Below are 25,223 nucleotides of genomic sequence, written 5' to 3' on the forward strand. Positions count from 1 at the left end.
CTAAGAGATCCGGTGGGGAAGGGGAGAGATCCTGGTGGAGCAGAGTGAGCCAGAAGTATTGGGGCCATCACAAAGGAGAGTGAGAGAAAGACACAACCTTAAAGTGAAAAAGGACTAAAGATGAAGGGTTTCTGCCAACTTACTGCCATTGTGACAAAAGCATAAGTAAAAGATCAGCTTTTTGGTTTTTATAGCCTTCTAGAGGCCAAGAACACCAAGGTTATGAACCAGGCTCCCAGAGGTGTGTTTTTTTTTTGTTTGTTTGTTTGTTTGTTTTTATTTAAAGAGAAAAACAAAACTAAACGAAGCAAGACAGTAAAAGGCTAGAAGCAACACAGAATTTCAAGAGAAAAAACATACAGTAAGAGTTCATCAGTTAATATATCACACATTGTCAACTTACAAATAGCTGTCCAGATTACAAAATTAAAGCATACAAAGTGGAGATTAATACAGTGAGATTGCAGTCAGTTCTGTTCAATGATCCAAGAAAAACTCAGCAATATGGTTCTCTTTCCTACACATTTAAATAAACTTGCAGTTATATCCTTGAGATCACTTTCCTTCCTCTCTTTTTTACACTAACAATCACACATTTTAGTTTCCATTACTTCCACAGTTTTTTTAACTTTTTCTTTGAAGAGGAAAAGAAAAAAGATTGGAAAAAAGGCCAAAAAACAAAACAAGACGGACCAAAGAAAAACCCAATGTGACAAAGCAAAACAGAGTCATTTAGATCAGGAGGATGGACATAGCATAAAATGAAATAAATAAAGGGGGGGATTACTAGGTGATCAACAATGGTTACCATTATGCCTCTTGTTATCCTAAAAAGAGTAGCCTATATCAGCTGGTATAAAAGAATTGAACAAAACTGTACGTAAGACCAATAAAACCACATTGGAGAGCTTACAGGATTCCAAAGAAGATAATAGTCAAATAATAACGGGCATCATAGAATATCTGGTCACCTTCCAAATGGTTGCCTATACCCTCAAACTTGATACTATTAAGCGAAACAGAATTAATAAAATCAGTCAGAACAAGATATGGAGAACACTACAGGGGTTCAAATCAGGTTAATAGGGAAACAAAAAAAAAATTGCTATAATTTATCGCACTATTTTTAATTTAATTTTCCCTTATTTAAAAGATACTAAGAAATAAATTAATTTTTTTAAAAAAAAGAAAGAAAAGATCGGGGGGAGACTGAGATTAAAAAAAAGAACGTATCAATATAACAACACCATCAGAATCGAAAAATTTAACCATCATTGTGTTTCACCCCCAGATAGCTTGACATTAATAGTAGTTATCATAGTGACTCTTTCCTTGAAATATTTGAGTCTAACTTCATATACTATAGCATCAAATTTAACAAGACAGTGTGAGACCGCTCAAGAGAATGAAATTGTTGCAGGGAATTTAGAACCAGCTAGCAGAAACCAAACATCAATTTCTGTATTATCTCTTTGTCTATAAAAAACTTGCTTATACTATCGCATACTTTAAGATATAATAAGGTACCACATGTTAGAACCAATGGAAACAAATGAACATAAACTTGATGGGGCTTCAAAACAGGATGATATTAAATCAGCGCTAGCTATTACGCTCTTATTCTCTTCAAAATAGTCATTTGTAGTATCACAGACAATAAAAAACACCCAAATTAAAACCATTCCAAGTAATGAGTGAAAACACTATATGGCTTCAAACCAGTGTGACTGGGAATCATGATTACCACGTACTTTGATGTATTATTATCGTTTCTTACACTAGGGAAACTATTCGGTATTTATACAGGTGAGTTTGATTTATTTCACTTATAAGTATGGTCTCAAGCTGCGTCCATTTATTTAATTATTTATTTATTTTTTATTTAAGGAGAAAAGAAAAGAAAGAAAAAAAAACAGTGAAGGGGTACAAGTTATACAGATTTACAGGAGAAAAATATGCGCAGTAGGCAATCACTAGTTAATGGATTACATATTGCCATCTTAGAAATAATTGTTCAAGTCACAAAATTAAAGCTTGTAGAGTGGACATTCCAACAATGATACTGCAAACAGTTCTGTTTAATGATCCAATAAAACTCTGTGATATCATTTTCTATCTTATACATTTAAATATACATGCAGTTATATAGTTTAGAGCACTTTCTTTTCCTCTCTTTTGTACAATGACTATTACACATTTTGGGTTTCATTGCTCCCACGGTTCTTATTGCTTTTTTGGAAGAGAGTAAAACCAAATGTGACATAACAGAACAGAATCGGTCAAGTCAAAAGGGTGGACATAATAGATAATATAAAAACATAATACAAGGTGATCAACAATGGTTACCATAATGCCTCCCGCTATTTCTAATAGAATTGCCTATATCATTAGTTGTTATACAATTGAACAAAACCGTAAAGAATAAAACCGACAAAACCAAAACATTGGAGATATTGTAGGTCTTCAAAAGTAGATAAAAGTCAACGAGAATGGGCGTTATAATGAATCTCATTATCTTCTCAGCTGATGCCTAAACTTTCGAACCTGATACTATCCAGCAAAACAGAATAGAGGAACCTCAGTCAAAAACAAGATGGTGAGAATAATACAGGGCTTCAAATCGAGATAATAGAAAGTCAAAGTGGGTTACTATATTATATCCTGCTATATTTTTCCCTTTAATTAAATGGATAAAAATAAAAAAGTAAATAATGGAGTGGAGATTGAGAAAAAAGAGGGCATAACAGCGAAACAGGGCAGATCAAAACATAACCATTTAAGCAGAATAGTGTTTCACCACCAGATAATCCTGACCCAAAAATAGTTACCATATTGACTCCCTCCCTGAAGTCCTTGAGTACAACTTCATATACTGTAGCATTAAGTATATCAAAACAATGTAAAACCATTTAAGAGAATGACAGCATTATAGAGTATTTAGAATCGACTAACAGAAAATGAACAATGGTCTCTGTATAATCTCCTTGTCCTTAAAAGGTTTTTGCTTATACTATCGTACATAACAAAATCCAATAAGATACAACCTGTTTAGACCATTGGAGACAGAAGAACAAAAGCTAGATGAGACTTCAAAACAAGATGGTACTAAATCAGCATTACCTATTAAGATGTCATTTTCTCCAAAAAAAGCTGTTCCTATCATCCAATCTTCTCTGTCTCATTTCTGTTGAGCTCTTTTTCTGTCAGTAGCTGTCAGTTTGTCTTCTTCATTTTGTTCTCTGCTCCATTCGTTGTGGCCTCCCCGCCACTATTTCTGGGTTCTTTGTATTTTTCTTTTTTTAGAATATCCTGCAATACTTTCTGTAGGATTGAATTGGTGGTTGCAAATTCCCCCAGTTCCTCTTTATCCTGGAAGCACCTCGTTTTTCCATCAATTTCCAGGGACAGTTGTGCAGGATATCTCAATCTTGGCTGGAGATTATTATCTTTCAAAGCTTGAATTATTTCTCCCCACGCTCTTCGTGATTTGATGGTTTGTGAAGAGAAATCTGCTGTAATTCTGATGGGTATTCCCTTGTAAGTGATCTGTTTCTTGTCTCTTACAGCTTTTAATATTCTGTTCTTGTATTGAATTTCTGGAATTTTTATTATTATATGCCTGGATGTTTCTCTGTTAGGGTTGTAGGTAGCTGGGTTCCTGTATGCCTCATACATCTGAGTATCTTTACCTTTTGCTAAATTAGGAAAATTCTCCTGGATTATTTCTGTGAGTAGCTTTTGTAGTTCACTTGTTTGTGTCCCTACTTCTTCTTTTATGTTCTTAATCCTTAAGTTATGGCTCCTCTTATCATCTTCTTGTCTTTGTATTATTGCTGTGTGTTTCTTTGTTATTTTTAAGAAGTTTTTCATTTCATTCTCCCATGTTTCAAGTCTGCCCTCCAATTCAGATAGTCTGTCCTTAGTTTCTTTCAAGCTGTTATGCCAGTCTTGGATAGACTTCTTAATTTCTTGATAGTCTCTTTGAACCTGCTTCACATACTCAATGCTTTCTCTGTTTTCTCCATCAAGCAATTCTCCCCTCTTTTTCTGTTCTTCCATTCCACCATCTGCTTTTTCCTGGGTGGTGCTTAGCATTTCTCTAACTATTCTGCATACTTCTAGCTTCAGGTCATTGATAACTTCATTCCTGAATTGGTCTATGAGGCTCTCTAGATGGCGCTTAATGTATATTGGTGCGGTGTCCACTATTGCCTGTTTCTCAGGATTGGGGGCCAAGGAGCCTTTTTTGTTGCTTCCCTTCCCCATATTTTCTGTTCCTTATAAAATGCAATCTTACATAGGAGGCCCGGCTTCCCTGCCTGTCAGCCACAGCCTGATCAAATTGCGCTGGCTAGTTGTTCCCGCCCACCGCTGCGCCCCAGGGAGTTGCGGAGGAGGCAGCCTACACGGGAGTCGGTCGCTCCTCCGGGCCACCGTCAGGCTCTGGGATCTGGGTTAGGCCAGCCTAGGGAGTCCGCCAGCAGCGTCACTCAGGCCAGGCACCTTTCACCAATCCCGTCCGAGAGGGGAATGTGCGGCTGGAGTTGTCACCGCGCCCTGCTCTTACAGGACTGCCCGAGCCCAGAAAAACCTCCGCTGGAGTCAAACTGTGGTAGGGGATCAGTTTCTTGCTCACCTCGCCACCAGTCAGTTTTCCTCCTTGTCCGTCCTGTTTCCGACTCCGTTCGCAGACTCCCGTTCCCAGAGCTCGGCGCGTCTCTCCTTGCCGAGCCGCTGTGGAGGCAGCCAGCCGCTGGGCGGCGGGAAATCCAAACCGCGGTTTCCAATGGCGCAGGGTCGAGCCTCCACACCAAGATTTTTCTGTTCCTATTTTAGCGCCAGGACTGTATTCTAAGTTAGATTCTCTCAGCCCAGTTCGTTCCTGAGTCAGCAGAGCATATCTCTACTGGTTCGTATCTCCTTAGTCCGCATCATTCCTGGCCTCTGAGCCGAGTCTTTAGAGAGCCTTCAGTAGCTGCTGCTGTCTGTCCGCCATGTTCTCAGGAAGTCCTCGTCCATTTATTTATAAATGTCTCAATGTGATCATTCTTTATAGCTGAGTAGTACTCCATTGTACAAAAATACCACAACTTTTTTATCCATTCCTCAGTTGATGGACACTTAGGTTGTTTCCAAGATCTGGCTATTACAAATTGTGCTGCTATAAACATGGGTGCACATATATCACTGTGGTATGATGCTTTCAGTTCTTCTGGGAATATGCCTAGGAGTGGAATAGCTGGGTCAAATGGTGCTTCCAGTCCCAGCTTTCTGAGAAATCTCCAGACTGACCTCCACAATGGTTGCACCAGTCTACACTCCCACCAACAGTGCAGGAGAGTTCCTTTTTTCCCACAGCCTCTCCAACATTTGTTATTGGTGGTTTTCTTGATCTTGGCCATTCTTTCAGGAATGAGATGAAATCTCAGTGTGGTTTTAATTTGCATTTCTCTAATGACTAGTGATGCTGAACATTTTTTCATATATTTATTTGCCATTTGTATTTCTCCATCTGAAAATTGTTTATTCATCTCCAATGCCCATTTTTGGATGGGGTCTTTGAATTTTGGGGGTCTGATTTTTTTTAATTCTTTGTATGTTTTAGACAGAAGTCCTTTGTCTGATGGACAGTTCACTAGGAATTTTACCCAGTTTGTGGGTTTTCTTTTCACTATGTTAGAGATTTCTTTCAATGTACAGAAACTTTTTAATAAAATGTGATCCCAGTTATTGACTCTGGGAAGTATTTCCTGTGTGGTTTGAGTCTTGTTCATGAATTCTCTATCTACCCCTATGTCTTCAAGGTTTTTACCCAATTTGTCTTCCAATAGATTTAGTGTTTCTGTTTTAATATTTAGATCTTTGATCCATTTAGATTTTATTTTAGTATATGGTGACAGGCATGGGTCTAGTTTTAGTTTTCGGCATATGGAGAGCCAGTTTTTCCAACACCATTTATTAAAGAGACTGTCATTCTTCCAGTGAACCTGTTTGGCCCCTTTATCAAAGATGAGGTGGTTGAGTGTGTTTGTAGTTGTGGTTGTATCTTCTAATCTATTCCATTGGTCTTCGGCTCTGTTTTGATTCCAGTACCATGTTGATTTTACTACAGTTGCTTTGTAGTATAACTTCAAGTCAGGGATTGTGATGCCTCCTGCCTTGCCTTTGCTGCTTAGAACTGTCCTTGCTATTCTAGGTCTCTTCTCACTCCAGATGAATTTTAGGATTGATTTCTCAAGATCTATGAGGTATGTTGATGGTATTTTTATCGGGATTGCATTGAATCTGTATAACAGTTTTGGGAGAATGGCCATTTTCACAATATTTATTCTTCCTATCCATGAGCAAGGGATGTCTTTCCATTTCCTGAGATCATCTTCAATTTCATTTTTCAATGTATTATAATTTTCCCTGTATAGGTCTTTCACTTCTTTTGTAAGAGTAATTCCTAAATATTTCATTTTGTTGGTTGCTAGTGTGAAAGGTGTGGCTTCTCTTATTTCTCTCTCTGTGATTTTGTTGTTAGTATATAAGAATGCTATTGATTTTTGAGTATTGATTTTGTATCCAGCCACATTGCTGAATTTATTTATTATATCTAGGAGTCTTTCAATGGAGTTTTGGGGGTCTTCTATGTAGAGTATCATATCATCTGCAAATAGTGATAATTTAACTTCTTCTTTTCCTATCTTTATGCCTTTGATTTTTTTCTTTCATGTCTAATTGCTCTGGCTAGTATTTCCAGTACTATATTAAATAGGAGTGGTGACAGGGGACATCCTTGTCTTGTGCCTGATTTTAAAGTAAAGGCCTTCAATTTTTGGCCATTTAGTATGATACTGGCTGTTGGTTTGTCTTAGATGGCCTTTATTATGTTGAGGTAAAGACCATCTATTCCAATTTTCTGTAAGGTTCTTATCATAAATGAATGTTGTACCTTATCAAAAGCTTTTTCTGCATCTATAGAAATGATCATGTGATTCTTACTTGTGACTCTATTGATATGGTGGATTACATTTATTGATTTATGTATATTGAACCATCCCTGCATACCTGGAATGAATCTCACTTGGTCATGGTGTATAATCTTCTTGATGACTTCCTGCATCCTATTTGCCAATATTTTATTGAGGATCTTTGCATCTGTGTTCATTAGGGAGATTGGGCTGTAGTTCTCTTTTTCAGTTGGGACTTTCTCAGGTTTTGGTACTAGAGTAATATTTGCTTCCAGGAATGACTTAGGAAGGATTGCTTCCCTTTCAATTTCATTGAAGAGTTTGAGGAGTGTCGGCATTAGGTCCTCTTTGTATTTCTTGTAGAATTCTGCAGTGAATCCATCTGGGCCTGGGCTCTTCTTTGTAGGTAATGACTTAATTACATTTTCGATTTCATGAATAGAAATTGGGTTATTCAGCAGTTTTACTTCTTCTTGACCTAGCTTTGGTACTTCATATGCTTCTAGAAATCTGTCTGTTTCTTCTGTGTTATCTAACCTTTGAGAGTAGAGGTTTTTGATTCAGGTGTTGATGATCTTCTGTATTTCTATTGGGTCTGTAGTGATTTCACCTTTTTCATTCCTTATTGCATGAATTTGAGCTTTTTCTTCCCTTTTTTTAATAAGGTTGGCTAGGGGCTTATCAATTTTATTTATTCTTTTAAAGAACCAACTCTTTGATTCATTGATTCTTTGTATTGTTTTCTTAGTCTCTATTGCATTGATTTCTGCTCTGATTTTATAATTTCCTCTCTTCTTTTGGCTTTGGGCTTGACTTGCTCTTCTTTTTTTAGCTGTTTGAGGTGTAGCATCGAGTTATTTATTTGTATTTGTTCTGTTTTCCTGATGTGGGAACTCAGTGCAATAAATTTCCCTCTGAGGACAGCTTTCATTGCATCCCACAGATTCCAGTAAGTTGTATTTGTGTTTTCATTTGTTTGTAGGTATTGTTTAATTTCCTCTTTAATTTCCTCTGTGACCCACTGATTACTCAAGAGTGTGTTATTCAGTTTCCATGTGTTTATGGGATTTTTGCAGTATCTTTTTTCGTTAATTACTAATTTCATAGCGCTATGATCTGATAACATGCAGGGGATGATTTCAACTCTTGCATTTCTTTAAATATGTTCTATGAGTTAATATATGGTCTATTTTAGAGAATGACCCATGTACTGCTGAGAAAAATGTGTATTCTGTTGTTGGGCAGAATACTCTGTATATGTCTATCAATTCCATTTGTTCACAGGTGTGATTCAGTTCTTTTATCTCTTTGCTGATTTTCTGTCCTGTTGATCTGTCCATTGGTGTCAATGGTGTGTTAAAATCTCCTGTTATAATTGTATTACTGCTAATTTGGTTTTTCATTTCTGATATTACTTGTTTTATATAACTGGGTGCTTTGGAATTTGGTGCATATATATTTAAGATAGTTATCTCTTCCTCTTGAAGTTTTCCTATAACCAGTATGTAGTGACCTGCTTTGTCTCTTCTGATCATTATTGGTTTGAAGTTCACATTGTCTGCAAACAGAATGGCTACTCCCGCTTTTTTTGGGGGGTTCCTGTTGCATGAAGTATTGTTTTCCATCCTTTGACTTTCAGTCTGTGAGTATCCTTTTGGGTTAGATGGGTTTCTTGTAGACAGCATATGGTTGGATTTTGTTTCTTGATCCATTCTGCCAGTCTATTTCTTTTAATTAGTGCATTGAGACCATTTACGTTAATGGTTATAAGTGTTATATATTGGTTTATTAGTGATATGTTATATTTCTACTGTTGCATCTTTATCTTTCTGTTCTATTTAATTGTCTGCTTTGTTAAGTGGTTTTTTCTTAAGTGTATCTAGACTGTCTTTCAGTATTCTTTGCAGGATTGGCTTGGTGATCATGAATTTCTTCAGCTGTTCTTTGTCGTGGAAGTATCTTATTTCTCCATCAATTTTGAAGGACAGTTTTGCAGGGTACATCAGTCTAGGTTGGAAATCATTTTCCTTTAGGGTCTGAAATACTTCACTCCATGCTCTTCTTGCCTTTATTGTTTGTGTTGAGAAGTCTGCTGTGATTCTGATAGGTTTTCCTTTATAGGTGATCTGTCTTTTATCTCTGACAGCTTTTAATATTCTATTCTTTTGTTCGATTTCTGGAATGGTGATTATTATATGTCTGGGTGTAGTTTTATTTTTGTTATGGCTGTTTGGAGTTCTATATGCCTCATTGATCCTGATAGCAGTTTCCAATTTCATGTTTGGGAAGTTTTCAGCAATTACTTCTCTAAATATCCTCTTGACATCCTTTGTATTGTCTCCTTCTTTTTCATTTATCCCTATCAACCTGATGTTGTTTTTCTTTGCGTCATCTTGCAGGTGTTGTATTGTTATTTCTTGATTTCTTGTTATTTTTAAAAGATCTTTCCTTTCCTGTTCACTGGCTGCAATCTTGTCTTCGAGGTCCGAAATTCTATCTTTGCATTCATTCAGGCGGTTTTTACAACTTTCAGTGTTGCTTTTGATTTCCTGTATATCTCTTTGCATCTGTTTTATATATTCTGTTTGTTTCTTATATTGTTCATCCAGAGATTCTATCCTTTTGTTTAGTTCCTCCAGTTTTTTAGCTGTGTCTTCTTTAGATATGTTCAGCATCTCCTTCATTTATTTTATTATTTCTTCTTTTACTTGATATATTATTTCTAGTTTGAATTCCTTCAAAGCTTCCCAGAGCTGCTTCTTTATTTCTGTTACTATTGTTTCAGGTATTTCAGGTATATGGCATGTATTTTCTTCTATGTATATGGCTCCTAGGCTTTCTTGGGGTGATGGATTGGATGTTTGAGATTGCATTTTGGTCTTTCGTTTTGTCATTTTCCTATATTACTGTGTTTCAAGTGTTGTTTCAGAGTTTCCCCTGGTTGTGTTGTAAATTGACTCTTATGTCCTGGGCTCTTGGGACTCCTCTTGTAGTAGCTCCCTCCTTGGGCAGTGGAGCCCCTGGATTAAAAGAGGCTTGCCAGGCTCCTCTCAGACCTAAAGCTTCCTCAGTTTGCACAGTTTCAGGGCCGGACGTAGTCGCCTCCGCTCAGCTGGATGCGCACCTTCTGGTCACCAGCCCCGGGCGAGAGAGAGGGCAGCAGGGCCGGCCTCCGCTCAGCTGGATGCGCACCTTCCAGTCCCCAGCGGTGGCGGTATGGGTCCTGGGCTGGATAGGCATGGGTCCTGGGCGGGATAGGCGGCAGTAGGGCCGGCCTCCGCTCGGCTGGACGCTCCCAGAGGTGTGTTTTTTGGGAGCCAGGAAGTGGTCCCCATGACCGAATTATAAGTGAGCTGAGAGATCAACTTCGCCTCAGGACGTAAAAGCTTTAGCTCTCACGAAACATGGAAGCTGTCCTGGATCACACTTAACAAAAGAGATCATCACCTATTTTGAAAGTGTGACACGGGAAACTCCCAACACCCATTCTCCTCTTCATGTCACTGAAGAGTGTGGGGCGGGGCCTCAGGGAACAAAAATATCCCTGTTTGGGGAAGGCAGGATGGATTTTCTGTGGCAAGCTTGCTAAGGAACAAAAACAGAAAATCCTGGATGGATGGCAGCTCACCTGTGTTAAGTGAGGAAGGTCGCTCTTGCATTCGGATTAGCGGCGGCAAGTAAACAGTCCCGGAAGAAGAAAAAGGTGGTTCTTAGGCAGGGGGGCTCAAACTGGGAGTGATTCCCAGGACCACTCACTCTGCCATCCAAGTCATGGCACCATTATGAAAGCGTTTTCAACATGATAAAAGAGTAAAAACAGCCTTTTCTCCCTGGATGTGGAGAGAACTCCATGACCCCCAGGGCCTGGCTTTCTCTGCCAGAACGTGGGGCATAGGATATACATATAATTTCCGACTGGGGTAGCGCTTAGGGCTGGCATTGCTGACTTGTGAGCAGCCAATGGCAATTTTCTTCAGGCGCAAACAGGAGCTGGGGAAGAAGCAGGAAGTGGTAGGCGTTCCCACTTTGGCTTTCCATAATTTCTACTAAGGCAAGAACCTTTCACGCTGCAATACTCTTAGCTCAGAGAGTGTTCCTTAAACTTCATGTACCATGCAGCTTCATTAAGCATCCTTTCCCTTCCGATACTCTTCTGAAAACCGTCCTTCACCCACACACACATATACACATCAAAGCCTGGTACAAATTTGAGCCAAAAAAAAAATCTCTGTCTTAATTTGATCTTCTCAGTCAAACTTTTGAACTCTCTGAAAACAGGACCAAGTCCCCTGCTTCTGCCTGCCACAGAATTATAGAAACAACTGGGCAGAATCTAAGAACTAGAATCACAAATCTTAGTTTCCAGGGACCTGAGTGATCTTCATGTCCAATGATAGCAAATCTTACAAAAGCATAAACAAATCAAAGAGAAATTGAGCTGTTTTGGTTGAAGGGAAGATTGCACAGACCACTCCCTATGCTGCATTCCCTCCTCTCCTTCCCTGCAAGTGGCATGAGTTTCAAATCTCTGAAACTTAAGTCAGCTGATTCATTTTACTACTGGAGAAATTAGAGTCCAGAAATGTTATTTGACTTGCTTTTGGTCCCTGAGTAAGCATCAAGACTGAAATTATAGACTTGACAAGTTCATGTGGTAGATTCCATGGCAGGAGTAGACCTGAGTAACCTGGCTTCTGACCTTCAGTCTTATACTCTAGATCATGGAGTGTCTCATCCATAAATTGGCTGAAGTGAAGGTCCCACCTCGTGGTAGATAGTCTTTAGCCAGAGTTCTCAGTTCCCTGGACTGAGACAGGAAGACCTGGCTGGGTTCTCTGGTTTTTAATATTCAATTCAGTGGTTGACTAGTAATCTAGATAAGCTAGATTATGCTAATGTAATCACCAAAGATTTCAGTGGTTTAAAACAATAAAGGGTTTTTGGTGTCCGCTTCTAAGGGGAAAGGGCAGGCTCTGCTTATCACAAGTACTCAGGGATCCTGACTGGCAGAGAAGCCACCTATGGAATATTGCTGATTGTTCACCGGAGGGAAAATAATGCTCTGGAGGGGCTTAATTTTGTAATTAAATGTTCTGCCTGTAACTAGAACTCTTCATTTTTCACAGTTCATCGGCCAGAACCAATTTCTTGATCCCACCTAATCCCAAAGGGACCAAAAAAGTAATCCCACTAGCTAGGGGCCTAGAAGAGGGGAGCTGGAAGTTTGGTGAGCACATCAAAGTGCTCCCCTCTGTCACCACCTGTGTTCAACTCCTCCACCCATAGGAATAGTCCTGAAAGTCAGGTCAGCTTCCCCACGTACCTGGAAGAAATCCCTGGCAGTTCAATTAGCCATGGTTATCTCCTCTTTCCCTCAGCTGTTGTTCCCCAGAGACGAGCACTGGACATGGCTAAGAGTACTCATGGTTCATTAGGTGGTGTGATATAGAGCCAGCGCTGGCTTCTGTGGGAAGCAAGAGAACAGACCTGTTGGTGCCAGCACAGGTGAAGGGGTTAAGAGCTACTGAGGGACACTTAAAAAATTTCAGCTGCCCAAGGGAAGTAGCTTGATATTGGCCACATTATTACAAGACTGATGTCCAGAGTGAACAGTGTAGTGTTGCAATCCCCTATGTGAGTCAATACATTCTAGAGTACAAAAGTCTGTTGCAGATGACATATTCTACAGTATGTGGTCAAATAATATGGTTAATTTTTAAAAGAAAGTTTAAATTATTGTAGTAGAAAACATACTGCCGTTAATCCCTCTCAAAACACTCCCCTTTTCTTTGAGCGTTTAGCTTATCATTCCTGCCACTCTCTGAAGCAATTTACAATTACATTTACAACAGTTTCTGTCAAATAAAAGCATTACAATGTGTCCTTATCCACCTTACTCACTGGATTGGACACTGTGACTTCTGGCTCTTCCCCAAAGTCAAAAGGCCATGAAAGGTAAACATTTTTAATCATTCAGGACATTGAGACAGCCACAACAGCACAACTAAAGGCACGCATAAAAGAGAACTTCCAAACCGCTTCAGAAAGTGGCAAGACAATGGCATAAATGTGGTCAAAGCTGGGAGGGAGTATTTTTGAGGGGATTAATGGCAGCATCTTTTACTGTAAATAGACAAATGGATAGATAGTTCTTTTTTTTTTAAGTTTAAACTTTTTTTAAGTGCACACTGAACTCTTTGAATCTGTGTCAGGCAGTAGGGTGACAAGATGAATAGAGCCATGAGAAAAAGCTGAAGAAGACAGCTGGCTTGTGTAGCCTGGAGAGGAGAGGCTGTATTAGGCACAAGAATAGCTCTGCATGGGAGGAGATGAGGTGCACACTGTGGCAAAGTGCGAACCGAGTCAGGCTTATTGGATGGCGGCCCAAACCAAGCTGGCCCTCCTTGGAAGGGGCTGCCTTTAGAGGCTTGAAGTGGCTCCATTACTTTCCGCCTGGAAGACTATTTCTTCTTTTGTCACCTCTGTACTCTTGATCCCTTCAGACAGGATTTCCTTGTCCTTAATGGCCACATGTCCCTTCACTATCTGCACCTAATTGCTCTGCTGTCCTTACCGGGTTTGTGCCTGTATAACCCTCCTCAGCTCCGAGTGTCAGCTGTATTGCCCTTCTCAGTTATTCGCAAACTTCTCCCATTCTTCTCTGCTTTTTTTTTTTTTTTTCTTTCTTTTACCACCAAGCTACACAAGCTACCCCTGTAAGGGAGGCTTTTTTGGGAATAAAAGTTTCAAACCTGAATATTGTCGTTGTCTACCAATAAGCAGCAGCTGCCCCTGAATCTGTAACAGTGAATTAGGCATGGTGGGCACCAAGGCTCCAATTCTGAGGCCTCTTCTCCTGGCTTTGTCTAGACATGGAATACTGCCACTCAAGTCTTGTCTGAATCTCCTTCTGTCCCTCTCATGCTCCCAGCTTCCCAGCTTAGCCTCCTCCACCACCTACTGCCCTCTAGTTCAATTATGTTCATTATTGAAAATTTGTGAATATTAATGTCATATGTCTCATCATAGAAGGTTTAGAAATTGAAAACATTAAGATAAAGAGAATTGAATGATGCACTCCACATTAATGAGTGACATCTGTGTTCCAGGCTGTGGGCTAAATGGGAGAAGACAGATGAGCAAGACATTTCAGGAGCTCTTAGTCTGGTGCAGACACAGATAAATGAACCATGACACCACTGCTGATCAGTGGGGTGACTAATCGAGGAAGACTTCCTGGAAGAAATGGCTACTGAGTTAAATCTCAAGTAAAAGCATTCTGGTCCTACTAGGCTGAGGGACTTAGTGAAGTATTGTCTCAAAAATATGTAGCCCAGTGCAGGGCCCAGTAGCCCTGTGTTCACTTCCCAGTAACACAGCAACAAAAAAGGAAAAATCAAACTATTAAATTACCTGTTAGAATTTTAAGTAGAGATCTACTCTTGGACTTAATGTACTAGCTTTTTGTGGACCATATCACGTACCTTTTATATTGATACTCCTTTTGTTTAAACCTGTTGGTAGCCTGCTGTATGTATTACAGGTCCCAAACTGGCAGCTGGTAGCTAGGTATTACTCTGCCCACCCAGAGTTCTCCAAATTTAGAGGTGGAAGGTATGTACTCTCCAGCCATATTCCCTACTTGTTTGCCTGGCATTTTTCTGCTTTGCCCTGAAAGTGTTTAGTTATGACCTTGTTCTATATTAGAATCTGTTTGTTTGCTTTTTTTTTTTACTTAATAGTATACGTGATTTTCTCATTTAAAAAGTTATCTGTAAGCCTAATTTTTTATTTAATTCTGCCACTTAAAATGTGTCAGTCACCTTAAGAATCTTTCTCACCATAAGTGGCCTGAATGGTTTCGCCTTCATTGGGATTTCCTCACTTATTTGCTGTGTACTGAGTCAAAACCTTCTTAGACCCCCAGAGAAGATCCAGAGGTGGGAGAGGCCAGTGCTCTCAGCTCTGAACTAGTGCTTAGGAGCAGGAGCAGTCCCCACAGAGTTAGTGTGGGCTCCAGGAAACCATGTGGAGCCCTTCTGGTAGGCTTTACTTTGAATAGTTTCAGTAGATAGAGCGTTTAATACTTAACACTACACCATTTTCATGTCCTAACTAAGAAATGAAAGAGAAGTAGAAATATATCTCCATGCACATGATGGCAGATAAAACAAAAATACGGGAGCTCTCCCATGATGAATATTCAGCTGAGGGGGATGTGTGTGCCAGCCCAAGCATCTGTTCTCCCGATCCTCACTCCACCGAGACTCACCAGAAATTTATTGCTCGTTTTAATCACACCCAGAGAATGAATTGGCAGGAATATTAGGCAGATAGGCCTATCCTATATATTTTATTTGCATATCCCAGTGACAGGATCACAAGCAAGCACATTTCCTATCTATATTTCCTCATTCGCTTCAGGGGTAGCTGGGGAAGTGACATTCCCCTGGGCCTTCATCAGGCTCAGAGCCTGGGTGCTCCCATCAGAGCCCTAAGAGAGAACAGGTGGGGTCCAGAGGAGGGCCAGGGGGTAATGTTTTTCCTGCCCTGCCTCACTCGGCCTGTTCCCTGTGTTTCCTGCTGTTTATCTCGGTGCCCGTGCCTGCTGGCCACGTGCTTGGCCTGGTGGCTTAGTGTGGGCTAGACGTCGTGCTCAGTGCTGTTGGAAGGAGCTTTTACTTTTTTTTCTAACTCGTTAAAGTATTTTTGTTGAAATACACTTATATAAGGTAGATATATAAGAAATACATAGCTTGTGTTTTCACAAAGCAAACACATCTGATCAAGAAATAAAGACTATTATAAACACGCAATGCCCTTTCATACTGTTTCAGTCACTACCGTAACCCAAAGGAAAGCATTATGCATATTTTATTTACTTTTGCATAATTTTAGAAATAATACAATGAATTCTTTGAAACTCTTCACCCAGATCCCCAACTGTTAACATTTTATCACATTTACTACGTATATTTTCAACATGTATATATGTAATATATATGTAATTTTTCATTTAAAAAGCAGTTATGCACAAGGTGATTTTTTACCCCTAAATATTTGTGTGTATTTTCAGGACTTTCTTTTTTTTGGGTGAGGGGGTAGTGCTTTGGATTGAAACCAGGGCCACATACATGCTAAGATGTGCTGTATCACTGACCTATATCTCCAACTCATGTTTTCTTATGTAACCTTAGTACAGTCATCAAAATCAGGACACTAATCTTGCTATTAAATAATCTGTAACTATTATTCATAGTTTAACAGCTGTCCTGGTAAGTTTTCTTACAAGAAAACCCCAGATCCCCAGTTGCACTCAATAGTCATGTCTCGAGGCTCCTTTAATGTGGAATGGCCTCCTGCTTGTTCGTTGTCTTTCATGACCTTGACATTTTAACAAGTACAGGTTCATTGTTTTATAAAATGTCCCTCAGCTTGGCTTTATCTAATGTTTCCTTATGATGCAACCCAGATTGTATATTCCTGACAAGAACACCCTCTGGTGTTTATTTCCAATAAATTCATTAGGTACCCTTTACCAGAAATAGGGATGGGAATTTGTGTTTTAAAATCTCATCTTGCTGAATAACATTGAACTCCTGACGGTGGGCTACAGGTCTTATTATCTCCGGGTAAAAAGTACCATCCTCACACTCAGGCTGAGGGTTAGGGTTCTGTATCTCTCAATTGCTGCCAGTAAAACTCTGACTGAATTTGCTTAATCTCTACAGTGAAAATATGGTACTATTAATTGTTTAGGTCTGTAAAGGTTAAAACATTAATTTCAGATCAGGCCAAGCCTATCAACGGAAGTTTGACAGGTTATTAGGATGATGATGTAGTATCAATGTCTCTCCCTACAAAATACTTACTAATTGCAAAGTGAAAAAGTATAGTGGATAAACCTGGCAGACATTGCTTAGCCAGCTGATCAAAGTTAATATCACCAGTTATGGAATAAATCAAATTACATGCTCCTCATATGATGCACTGAGAAGAATGTAAACTTTTTCTCACTCTAGCCACTCTATGCCCCTCTTAACCTTTTCTCACCAAGATCTTGTCTCTAGATCAACCTAGCTATTTGCAGAAGTGTAACATGATCAGATTTACATGTCAGAAATAGCATTTTTGGAGCCAAGTGTGGTAGCACATATCTGTAATCCCAGAATTCAAGAGGCTCAGGCAAGAGGATCATTGTGAAATCAAGGCCAGCCTGAACTGCATAGTTTGGCCCTACTTCAAAAATAACCAAAACAAACAAACAAAATGACTTTTAAAAACAAAAGGAAGGAAGGACTAGAAGAAAGGAAAATGTAATCCAGGATGCTGACATGGTGGTTACCAACTCTGATGTGGTTGACACCTGCTTTGTGTCCAGCCTTCCTCTACAGTGATGCATATTTGTGGACTAGAAACTTTCTCATCCCCTAGTCTCTTGTTCCCATCTGCTCTGCACCCCACCCCCAGACTTCTCTGTTTGACTTCTTAGAATCCTCTTGTTATTGTCCCCTACTCTACCCTAGTCTCATTGTTACCCTCTGGTCCTCTTTATTGACCTCCCTTAGAAGAAAAACCCTAAGGAAGCCCTGATTATAACAGGAGTTAGTGCAAAACAGAGAGTCAGGAATACAAGGCATATCTGAGTCTTTCTGTGAGTAACAAGTTGACTCTGTGGACCTGACCTCCCACGAGAGGCAAATTGCACGTTGATCTCTCTTTTTTTCCCTCCTCAGTCCATTCTCACCCAGGTCAAATTCTGCCTACCCACCCCATCCACACCCCTGGCAGAAAGCTGCCCTCTCACTGCCAGCTTCATTGTCAGACCTGTCCCCTAAGAGACCACCACAGTCAGGATGCCTGTCACACCCCTTGTCCCCGAAACCCTCCTCGCAGAGCCAGTCAGCCCAGCCACTCATTTCTGAGTGGAGCAAGCCCAGCTAGGCTTCACCTCAGCCTCCCAGCCCTTTCCTGTAAATGCACTCACAGCCAGGAGGGGTGCCATGTTAAATCAAGACTGATAGAAACCAGTGGCGGTGATTATCCAGCCAAGATGCAGCATGGGGAGCTGGTTGCTGCCAGCTCCAGGTGAGAGCCTCTGAAGTTAATTGTACATGGCTTTTATTAAGAGGATGATCACTCCCACTCTTGCTCTCCTGGTGGCCCCTTCACAGTGCCTCTCATTCCACTGCCTGTTTCTGAAGACTGGGTACTTACCCTTCTTTACTCTCTAGGTAACTCGAATCCCACTAAAGCAGAGCCTTGAACTCATTCCTCTTGCCTTCCTGCCTGTCTCCTCAGAGAACCATGAACATTGGCCTACATTTCTGGAGCTTAACAAGCTCTTCTCATCCTTTCTCTGACCTGTAGGTAGAATATACACAAACCAAGCACTCATTCACTTACTTTTTAGTACAGACTCTAAAAGAGCATGAAGCATAACCTTTGGCCCAAGTTAATCCGAGTAACCTATACATTTTTATCAAGAATTCTGATCTATTTCAGAGATTTTTCTGAATAGATGTAAGTATTTGGAACTCCAGGCTTATGAGAATCAGGATTAGGTTAAGGCCATATTTTGAGCTTATCCTAACATCTAGAAAGCTTCTCAGAAACCAGTCAGTACCTGGTATAACTTATCCCTCCATTTGCACCTCCATAGAAATCAAAGACTCTTTCCCCTTACTCAAGAACAGGAATCCTAAAGCAACCTGGAATCGAGACACTGAAGAAGAACACAGGAAGTAGAAACTTTTCCCTGTAGAAGACCAAGGGGGTCTACAAAGGCCATACCTAAATCAACAAAGTGAAAAGAAAAGTCATGTTAGGCTTGCCTAAGGCAAAAGGAAAAGCTGTGTTCTGTGAGGCCTAGTGGATGCAAAGTAACTAGAGACAGAAGTCATCCTATTTTTATTTTTATTGATTTATTTTTGGTACCGAGGATCAAACTCACTACCTTGCACTTGCCAGGCAGGCACTTAACCCACTAGGCTAAATCCCCAGCCCCTAGAAGTCATCCTGTAAGGGAAACTGGGCAGAGATGAGCTGCCTGAGGGAGTCAACACTTCCCCGGAAGCCAGTGTGGAACTGTGCCTGCAGATCTAGATTCCTAGAGGAGAAGCCTCAGAAACCACTTTCAGAGGAGGAGGCACTCAGGTGGACTGGCTCCTGGCTTCCACTTAAGCCAAACGAACCCTTCTTTTTATCTGGAAGTCTATGTGTGGTTCAAGTAATTAAAGGAAATTAGACAAAAAGACAATGCAAACAGGTGTGGTAGTACACGCCTGTTATCCCTGCACTTGGGATCACTACAAATTCAAAACCATCGCAGGCTACATAGTGCATTCAAGTCTAGCCTGAGCTACATAACCAGACCCTGTCTCAAGAGGCAAAAAAAAGATTATATTACATAATCAAATGTCAAAACCCAGTGAAGTAAGAACATTATCAAAGGGACCAGGCACCATGATAGCCATTTGAGTCACTCAGACTACCACTTCCTTTACACACACAGCTTTACTGTGCTAAGTGCTTTACATATCTTATCCCATTTACCGCTCACCAGCATCCTACAAGGATCCCAAAAGGTAGGTATGAGTATTATCCCTATGCTCCAGTGAGGAAACAGATTCGGGGAGGTGAAAGGGCTTCCTAAAGTCAGCTAACTGGTAAGTGAGGTTTGAGCTCAGGTCTGTCTGAAGCAAAGCGTATTCTTTCTGCCCCACAACTTGCCTCATGAGCCAAAAAAGGAGCCAAATTTCAGGTCAGGGGTGACTGTACGAATTAAATGAGACACTGATAGAAGTGAGCACATGTACTCAACAAACTCTCACAAGCCATCTTCCCCTTCAGGCTGCTTCAGCAAGCAGGTGCTGTCCCAGCCAGGTTTGTACCTCTTATCATCAGAGCCCTCTAGCTGAGTGGGCCCAAACACTGAGCAGGCTGGTGGGCAGGGAGGAGGAGGAGGCAGATATATAGCTGCAGTCGCAGAGCCAGGTGATGTATGTGGCGCCTGAGGGAGCCGCACCGTGACACTCTGGATTCCAGCCGGCAAGCGTCGTTCCACTGGGATCGGCGCCGAATTATTGCTCCATATGAAACCCCAGGACTGACGTGAGCTTTCAGCTACAGACTGATAGCAACAACCAAAATTGGATTGTTTGCAATTTATTTTTTTTAACTTCTGTCAAGGTCACTACCATAACAGGAAAACACTGCCCAAGCAGCAAGTATTTTTCATCCACTCTGCCCACAAGAGCAATTTGCAATTGCAACTTTTGTGATGGGGACTTACCTTGACAGCTCTCTTTCTAGAAAGATGTCACTGTCATAGGGTCTTTGGGAAAAGGGCCTTCTAAAGACTTGGCGTTTCCTTTCCACTCCAAGATCACTTCCTTCCTCTTCATCAATACTCTCCTATCCAGCCCATTCCCTGACGCTTCTCTGCCCAGTTGCCAGACAGCTTTAAGCTGTTTTCCAGAAAGGCCCACAGCGTCTCACCCTTACATGTGTTTCTCATCACTGCACTTGTGTACCACTCCATCTAGCTATAAATTCTCTCACTTTGTCTCTGTGATCACATTCAGTTTTACAAACATGCACCAGATACTGCCACTGTACCAGGACCATACTGGAAATAGAAATGAATGTCTGCCCTCAGGGAGCTTAAAAGTGAGTCAGAGATAAGAGTCACAAACATTCAACAAACTCATTTTCAAGTAGTTTTTTCAGTGACAGGTACAGTCCTAGCAGTAAACATTTATATTCTGAAGCCACAAGGAAAGTGGTTGGTTCCACTTGAAGAGCATTTGTGTGCAGGTTCTGACTTGGAGCTCCCTGGAGAGGTCTGGCTCTTTTCCTTGCAGAAATACCAGGATAAGTGAAGGGAGAGTGGGAAGAGCAATCAGCCTAGTGGTCATGAGCCAGAGCTGTGAATGGGACCCAGACCACCCCCCACCAGCCCCCACACCTGTTTTTTCCTGAGTTAGGGAATAGAATGAAAGCAGGGTCCTTCTGAGCCCAGCTCTCTGAACCACATTCCCCCTCTCCCTGCAGTACCAGGAGAAGCAGCGGAAGCGTGAGGCTGAGGAACGGCGCCGCTTCCCCCTGGAGCAGCGACTGAGGGAGCACATCATTGGCCAGGAGAATGCCATCACCACCGTGGGTGCCGGTGAGTACCACGCGGGACACTCTCGAGTGCCAGACAGGATAGGGCACTTGTGCTGTGGTGAGGTGTGGTTAATAATAAAAGTTAAGATGTATTGAGTAGTATCTCTAGCCAGGCATTTTCATAACTTCTTTGCATTTTTGTCATTTAAATAAAAACCCCATTTTAGATGAGGAAGCTAAAGCATACACTTAAATAATTTGTCCTAGATTGCTTAGATTTGACACTCACCTTTGTGTGGTCCACTGTTCCCATGCCCGGCTTTTAAGGTGGGACACATAAGACCCAAAGAGAGGTGGGAGCTTGTCCCATTACCACTAACATGGCAGCTGAGCTAGCACTAGGTTGTCTTGTCTCTTCAGTTGGCGCAGTCTTACAGAGAACATTCCAAAGCATGGCATGCCTTCTTCCTCACCTGTGAAACTCTTATTCCCATCCTTTGGCCCCTGGAAGCCAAAGTGTGTAACCTGTAATCTGGTGACCCTAATTGTACCAGCAAAGTCCCCTTGACAGATGTGTTCAGCTATGTTCTGCTGAGAGTGGTTGCGGGGGGGACCTTATGCCAAACTGAAGCAAAGAAGTCGTCCCCAGGGATCTGTGTTTTAAACAAGCTTTTTGGACAGTCTGACACTTGGCTGGAACTTAAAACCCACTGCCCAGAGATGTCTTGGCAGGTCACTGACATGGGCTTATTCTTCTCTGTAGTCCTGCTAGATCAAGCCACGTGACTACTAAAAACTCACTGGGTTCTGCTCACTGAGAATAGGAGCCACTATCCTGAAGTCTAGGCCGCCCTCTAGGACACTGGGGCTGCATTATCAACCCTAAGAGAAAGTGAAGATTGGTGAAAGTCACCCTGTGATGTTCCAGGCCCAGCCTGATCCCCATCATTCTCACACACCGGCAAGGCTCACTGCTCCCTCATGAGTCCCTCATTACAGGGCTGACCCCATCAGCAGAGGGAAGAGGCCCAGAGACTTTAGAGCTGCCTCCCCAGATAAAGGTCAGAAGGTGGCTGGCGCACACAGGAGCTGAGCAGGATGTGAACACACAAGCCCAGACCACACTAAGCTGCCCTTTGGGGTTTGGATACAAATATCCATCCCCACCTGCCACCTTAGAGATGAAAACCCCAACTCCTTTGACAAAGTTGTATCCAAGATAGAGGGAAGGCAGGCTCTGGGTGCTGCTCTCATGGGCTGAAGAAAGTAGCCCAGCATAAGAAACCGATAACCTGAATGGAGTCTCACATCACTGGGCTGCCCTCACAATTCTCCCAGCTTCATACACACCTTCCCCAGCAGGCCTCCGATGGCACTTGTTACCTGCTCCTCAGCCCACAAACTGTGAAGCTCGCCAGAAGTAGAGACATTGCTATAGAATTAGACCAGGCTCAGCCCACCACTTTCTCACTGTGCAGCTGGCCTCAAAGTTCCCTCACTCATGTGGTGGGTGTAAGTTTTAAGTCCATGTGACCCTAAAGCATGTGTCTGTTCCTGTCTGTGCTATATAGCAGTGACTAGTCCCTGTTCTCACAATGTTCCGTCTTGAGGTAGGCCCCAGGTTCTTGAAGTCAACTCCACAGCTGATTTTTTTTCTTACCTAGGACTGAGTCCCACAGCCTGCCTCTTCCCTGTCCCCACATTGACCGCTGATGTATCACCCATCTTGTCTTTCCTTGCTCTTGGGCCAGAGCAAGAGTGGATAATTCACACCACCTCCAAAACCCTCAGAATGCACATGCACAGTGACTCCTCCTCCCACCTGTAGTTCCCCTTCCGTCCTTGGACTCTGCCTCAGGTCAGCAGTAAAGTGGACATCCAGAAAGCCCTGTGCTTTGTCCTATGATATGTAGGTTGGACCTCCTGTGGCTTTAAAAACCCTTGGACAGTGATGGTGAACCTTTTAGAGCTTTCAGGGATACCTACAGCCTGTTGCAACATGCATACCATAGTTTCGTGATCACTACCGTACAAATTAGGATCAGAGTTGTGCACGGTTGGTGTTTTGCCTCCAGCTGTAAAAGGGTAACTATGCACCTGTCTTGCTGAGAAGCCCTGAAGTTTGAAGCCCACTGCTAATATTCCAAACCACATTCATTTCCTGTGACCAGTTCCCAGAACTCTCTGGTAGGAAAGAATAAGTAGCGTGTTGTTGTGCTATGAAGGCAGGCAAAGCCTGAGACATTCACTGGGTCACAACTTGTGGGCAGGCAGCACTCTGGACCTCAACACTTCATAGCTGAAGCAGGTATAGGAGAGTGCGGCACATCAAGAGGCTAGGCCTGGCCTGTGTGAGTCCTCTAGGCTAGTGTCACATGCGTGCTAGGGACTGGCTGGCTGAGGCCTGGCACCCCATGGGTACCATGATCATGGGCAGCCAGAAAAGTGCCGCAGAATGAATTGATTTGATAAATGGCCATTTATTACCCTCACGAATTGGCTGAAACCAATTTCGGTCACATCAACCCCTGGTAAGTGCTGGGATATTGATTTGTGCAAAGTAATACAGTGAATTTATCAGTGTGATCCCCAGCTGCAGGGCCTCTAGGAAGGCTGGTGCACAGTTACTGCCTTACAAATGGAGGAGATAAAGCACCAGGCCCTGATGTCCTCTCTGGTCTTCCAGGGTCATCAGAGCCAAAGCAGGGCCAACCTGCACTCTGCAGACTAGAGCCTTGGCATGGAGGTGAGGCTCTCCTTCCAGAATCTGGAATATGGTTTGTGATGGGGGGAGGATGCCCACGCCGTCGGGCAGACCTCCTGGAACTGCCTCCAGGAGGCAACTAGCTGTCTGTTGAGCACACTGAGAACTGGACCATTCATTGGTTTCCTAAAGAGAAATTTAGAAATTCTTTGGCCTCTTCCCCTTATCCCTTACAGCCCAAATATCAAGTTCTGTCATTCTACCGCTCAAATGGCTCTCAATCCATGTTCCTGATACCACTGCCTTAGTTCAGGATATCTGAACCATGGCTGTAGTCTCCTCAGTGGTTTCCCTGCCTCCCTTCCTTCCCCTGGAATTAGATCTCCTTGCTGGATAGAGTGATCTGTGGAAAACACAAACCAAACAGTGTCACTCCCCTGCTGAAAACATTTGAGTGTCCCTTACTACCATATTGTGGTGTGCAAGATTCACTGCTGCTACCACTGCCCCCTGCTTGGCACTACACACAGCAGCCACAGTACCTGCTTCTGCTTCTGTGCACGCAGTGAGCATATCTGCCATGTGCATTTGTCACTGCTCCCTCACAGTCTATGGTTCCTCCTTCTCTGACCCTCCCACCCCAGTCCAGCCCATCTCCCACACACTAGCTGCTTTCTCCCTAGGCTAACTCAGTTCAGGTGCAGTGATCAGCAGCTTGTTTGTGTCCACTTCCTGGAACAGCACTGTGCTCAAAAGTAGTTGAATGCACAGAAATGTATTTCTGTGGCACAGCCTCTTGTCCAAGCTCTATGATGTACTGTGAAGAGAGAAGCTGTACACCAGCCTTCTACTAGCTCACGTGCATGCTGGGAACAGGACTTAAGCAAGAGCCTTAATTACAACCATATTAACTGATCTTTGACCCCTAGGTCAGTGGCTGGAAGGATGACCCATTCCCCAGACCAGTTATAAGTAACTTTCCCTGGGCAGCAAATCAGCATGCACACATCTGGCATGACCAGAGTGGCCAGAAGCTCCTCAGAGCTTTTTTAGGCCACAAACCTGTGCCTGACAACCGTTCTGCCTGTCCCAGAGGTCCCTCTGAAGTGTCTGCACTCCCTTGGACAAACTCTGCCCCTTCAAGTGCCCTTTTCAACTACAGTCTGGCCCATGTGCAGAATCTCAGCATCATGTGGCACTCTGGGGTGCACCATCCTGTCTCTCATTGGCTAATGTAAAAGTATGATCTTTTCTAAGCCCCTGCCTTTCAGGCCTTTCTATGAGGACAGGTGCCTGATGTGAGAGACAACTGGAACTGCTTGTAGCTCCACTCCATATCACTTCAAGGTCCCTGCCTGTGCTTTACTATTCTCATTGCCTAGACTTCCCTGCCAATACTCAAGACATAGGCTTCACCAGGCTCCCTGCCCCCACCCTATTCCTCTCTGGTTTCA

The 25,223-nt window shown here is 42.2% G+C and overlaps 1 protein-coding gene across 4 annotated transcripts in view; it reads left to right on the top strand.

The window, feature by feature from the left end:
• The window catches only part of Clpb (ClpB family mitochondrial disaggregase), a 158,536-nt gene that overhangs the window by 108,205 nt on the left and 25,108 nt on the right, over positions 1-25,223 (top strand). For all 4 annotated transcript variants that reach the window (XM_063256559.1, XM_003463463.5, XM_005000740.4 and 1 more), the window contains one exon: positions 21,012-21,126. In XM_063256559.1, the coding sequence (XP_063112629.1) occupies positions 21,012-21,126 (115 nt within the window). The remainder of the gene's footprint in view (positions 1-21,011; positions 21,127-25,223) is intronic.

Source organism: Cavia porcellus, unplaced genomic scaffold, assembly GCF_034190915.1.
Source record: "Cavia porcellus strain 051 isolate PalLab524CR breed Dunkin Hartley unplaced genomic scaffold, mCavPor4.1 scaffold_9, whole genome shotgun sequence".
Lineage (NCBI taxonomy): Eukaryota > Metazoa > Chordata > Mammalia > Rodentia > Caviidae > Cavia > Cavia porcellus.